The sequence below is a fragment of the Rhipicephalus sanguineus genome, chromosome 11, assembly GCF_013339695.2.
Source record: "Rhipicephalus sanguineus isolate Rsan-2018 chromosome 11, BIME_Rsan_1.4, whole genome shotgun sequence".
Taxonomy (NCBI): Eukaryota; Metazoa; Arthropoda; class Arachnida; order Ixodida; family Ixodidae; genus Rhipicephalus; species Rhipicephalus sanguineus.
The window spans coordinates 38,304,193-38,308,139 of NC_051186.1; the positions used below are offsets into that span (position 1 = coordinate 38,304,193).

A 3,947-nucleotide genomic window follows, 5' to 3' on the forward strand; every position below is an offset into this window, starting at 1 on the left:
GCGTTTCCAGCATGTTCTTGCGCAAGACATTTGGTACAACGAGCCGTTCACCCATCATTAGCAATCCTTCACAGACAGAGAAGTTGCTGCGATGTTTCCAAAAAGGAGTCATGTTAAGGGGCAACCAATCTTCTCTGGGTTAGCCTCTAGCGCAGTATTCTACCAGGTTAGCACATTCTCCATCCACAGCCTGCTGGGTTTTAAAGTTATCAAGACGTACTTCCAAAGTAGAGGGAAGAGCCGCAAGTACCTGGGATACGAAGAGTTCCACGTTTGCTGAAACTGGAGGTGAAACTTGAGGGTCCCTGGACAGCGTGTCTGCAGTGGCTAGGAAGTTGCCTGGCATGTATATGACGGAGAACTGGTACGGAAGCAGTCGTATCCGAAAACGTTGCACCCTACGAGGCATGACGTCGAGGTCAGCGGAACCAAGCAGCTTGACAAGCGGTTGGTGATCGGTCGCAATGATAGACTGGAGGCCCCGCAAGAGCTCGTCGAATCTTCGGACCGCCCACGCAGCACCCAGAGCTTCCTTTTCGATTTGGCTGTATTTCTGCTCTGCAGTTGTGAGAACTCTTGATGCAGAAGCGACTGCACGTCTTTCACCATTTGGTGGATCTTGCAAAAGTACGGCTCCAAGTCCATAAGAGCTAGTGTCTGCAGATGCAATTTATGTAAGCTCAGGGTTATACCTGGCTACACATACACTTGAAGTCACCATTTGTTTCAGCGACTCAAAGGCTGTGGATTGAGCAGGTCCCCAGTTCCAAGTAGTATCCTTGTTCAGCAGCAGCCTAATAGGTGCCGTCACAGTCCAGAGGTTCGGCAAGAAGCGTCCAATGTGGTTGAGCATGCCGAGGAAGCGTCGAGCTCGAGCCAAGTCAATCAGAGGCTGCAACTCCCTAATGGCAGCTAGCTTGTCTGGGTCAGGTGCCACGCCATCAGCAGTTGCGATGAGGCCAAGAAATTTGACTGCTGAAACACCGAAGGCGCATTTGGAGGCATTCAAAGTGATCCATCCATCATGAAGTTTCTGAAGAACATCCGAAGACGGCGGTCGTGCTCCGCCCTATCTCTGCCGAACAACAGAATATCGTCAACCATGTTGACGCATCCTTCGATCGGTTCCTTCAAGAATGCGATACATCTGACGCTGGAAAACTTCCGGAGCAGACGTTATTCCAAAGGGCAGGCGGCTGTAGCAGTAGCGTCCGAACGGAGTAATAAACGTTGTATACTCTTGCGAGCTTTCAGAGAGACGCACCTGGTGGAATCCTGCTTGTGCATCCAGCTTGGAGAATACTGACACATCGGCACCCGAGTCCACTTTGAAGCGAAGAGCGCGTCCATCGACTTCCACGCTGACGAAACGACCAAGTTCGCAGGAGGCGTTTACTGCGAGCAGCTCAATGTGGCTGAGACGCTTCTTCCTGGAACGGCAAACTGCAGCGAAGTGTCCTCTCTTGTGGCATAAGTTGCATGTAGCCTTCTTCGGCGGGCAGTCTTGGCGAGAGTGCGGCAAGTAACCGCAGTAGTCGCACGAAGCGCTCAATGAGACGCGTTGCTGGTTATCTTCTGGACGAGAGCAGCGTTGAGACGCGTCTGAGCTGTGGGCACTGGCTTGCTGCTTTCCAAGAGCGTCTATGTTGAAAGGATTTGCTTGAGAACTCCGGGCTTGTTTCTCCTTTTCAGTGTCTTCGTGCTGGCGAGCTTGAGTCAGCGCATCTTGAAGAGTGAGCTTCGAGACGCGGCAGAGCTGGTCCGACAGGCGGGAATTCAGCAGACCCACGACAAAACGGTCGCGCACGAGACGATCTTCTACCGTGAGAGGGTAGTTGCACTTCTTCACCATGTTTTTGAGCACTGTATAGAACGCGTCTACAGTCTCTCCGGGCAGCTGATTGCGTTTGTGTAACCGGCTGGACTCGTAGACTTCATTGACCGGGTGAACAAAGTATCCGTTGAACTTTTCCCTGACTACGTCGTATGAGGCATAAGCTTCCATGTCAGTCGTGAGAGACGAAAAAATAACACGAGCTTGAGGACCCATGCAGTAGAGAAAGGGACGGACTTTTAACGCGACAGTGTTAAAGAGCTCGTTCCGCAGAAATTCCGGTGTCGGCGTCGTTGGTTGTGAGCGAAAAATCATCTTGTACAAAATAAATAATAAAAAAATCTTAGGTTCGAGTGAGAATCGATCGCAGGCCGTCTGCGTGGCAAGCAGGTGTTCTACCACAGAGCTACTCCTTTTCTTTCTTTATTGCCTATGTGCAGGCTGTTTCACACTTAGGGGAAAATCTCGGAGCACGTTGCAAAGCGCTCCGAATTTTCCCCTAAGTGTGAAACAGCCTGTACATACTGCAGTGACAAACAAATATATACCGAACAAAGAACAAGAAAAAGGAAAATAAAAACTACGCAAGTATCAGAGTTTGCAGGCTTCTTAAAATTACTTCATCTGTAGAAGGCTTTCTGCTTGATGAAGCCATTCAGGTACATCTTGCTGAACCTTTTGTGTTTCCACTAATGAACATATAGATTCAAAGAAGTAGTGTCGAACCGGACATGCATTATTATCAGCATCGCGCACCGCCATTCTAGACTGCCATATACCGTGCAGGCCCAGTAACATAACTAGATCGAACGGTACCCCTTCCTCATTTTCAACTGGGAGAAATCTGATGCCGAAGGCGTCAAGGGGCAAATCCTTTTTTAAAGTCCGTTGAACAACGAGACCAGCATCCCAGCAGTCAAGAAAAACATGTTCGATTGTCTCCGGAAAAGGGCTTATTCGTTCCTTGGGGAGACCTATTGTTTAGTTTGCAGGAAGCCGGAGACCACAGAGCCACTTCATTGCTGGGAACTGCACTGATATTAATTTTAATGCGTCACAAATATACGCGTCCTGTGTACAGGTGTCACAGTACGAGATGTAATAGTAAAACGGGGTACAAGCGTATATTGCCATCGGCCGTCACACCATGTGAACTGCATAACGAGTTGGTGGTTTAAAGCCTGCCACCCATAACAAAAGGCACGCACATTACTGCGTGTATTCCCTTACGAACACGTAGTGGGTGCATCGCAACTTCGAAAAAGTATCGCGCGGGTAATTGCTGCTGGTTTAAAGCATGCCCCCCATTACAAAGGGCATACACATTAGTGCGCGCCTTCTCTTACGCACACGTAGTGGGTGCGCTGTTGTCATAAAAGTGTTGTTGAAGAGGGCGGAAACCCCTACCTTTACTATGGGCACACTGCGCTTGCATAGGCGGCTTCACCAGCGCGGCAGCGTTCAGCGCCAACGCGGCCGTTTACGCGTCCCTGGAGTGATAGCGTCAATAGCGTTCCCTCCCAGACCGCACGAGCGGCCGCTTGAGTGTCGTCTGCGTGCGTTCTTCTGTTACTGCTGGCTTGTGTTCAGACCGTCGAAGGTTTGGATAAATTTTTCAGGGGAGTAAACATTGATAAAGGCAAGCTTCTGTACGAGGCAGGTCATGTACCTAATAAACTCGTCTCTGCGAACGGAAGCGTGGTGAAAGGCCAGTGTGTCTCAAACGCGCATCAACGCACCATCGAATACAATGAAGTTGACAGTAAGTAAGCGTTTTAGTCAATGGTCTAGTTTTATTTCATTATTTTTCTAAGCTCTCTCGAAACAGATGCGTCATTGACGCGACCTGCGACTCCAGAGCAGGCATAACCGGCTGGTGCAAGCACGCACGCTGCGGCAGTGGCCGTGTACCTGCAGAGGTACATTACACTAGCCCTAAAGAAATAAACTGTGAATGAATACGTCTAGAACGAAAGGAATATTCATTGCTGTCAAGCCTAAACAACATGCAAAACGCATAAATGTTATCGCACCTTTCCTAACGTTCACGTGAGCGACCTGTTCCTGCCCTCTTGTAAGGGGATGGGAAAATCGTTGGGAGGTAGGCTGGGTG

The 3,947-nt window shown here is 49.6% G+C and overlaps 1 protein-coding gene across 1 annotated transcript; it reads right to left on the reverse strand.

Moving 5' to 3' along the window:
• Window positions 1-1,096: 1,096 nt before the first annotated feature.
• Window positions 1,097-2,005, reverse strand: LOC125756397 (uncharacterized). Its single transcript, XM_049411103.1, has one exon. It carries the CDS (start codon window positions 2,003-2,005, stop codon window positions 1,097-1,099), a length of 909 nt encoding a protein of 302 aa, XP_049267060.1.
• Window positions 2,006-3,947: the final 1,942 nt, after the last annotated feature.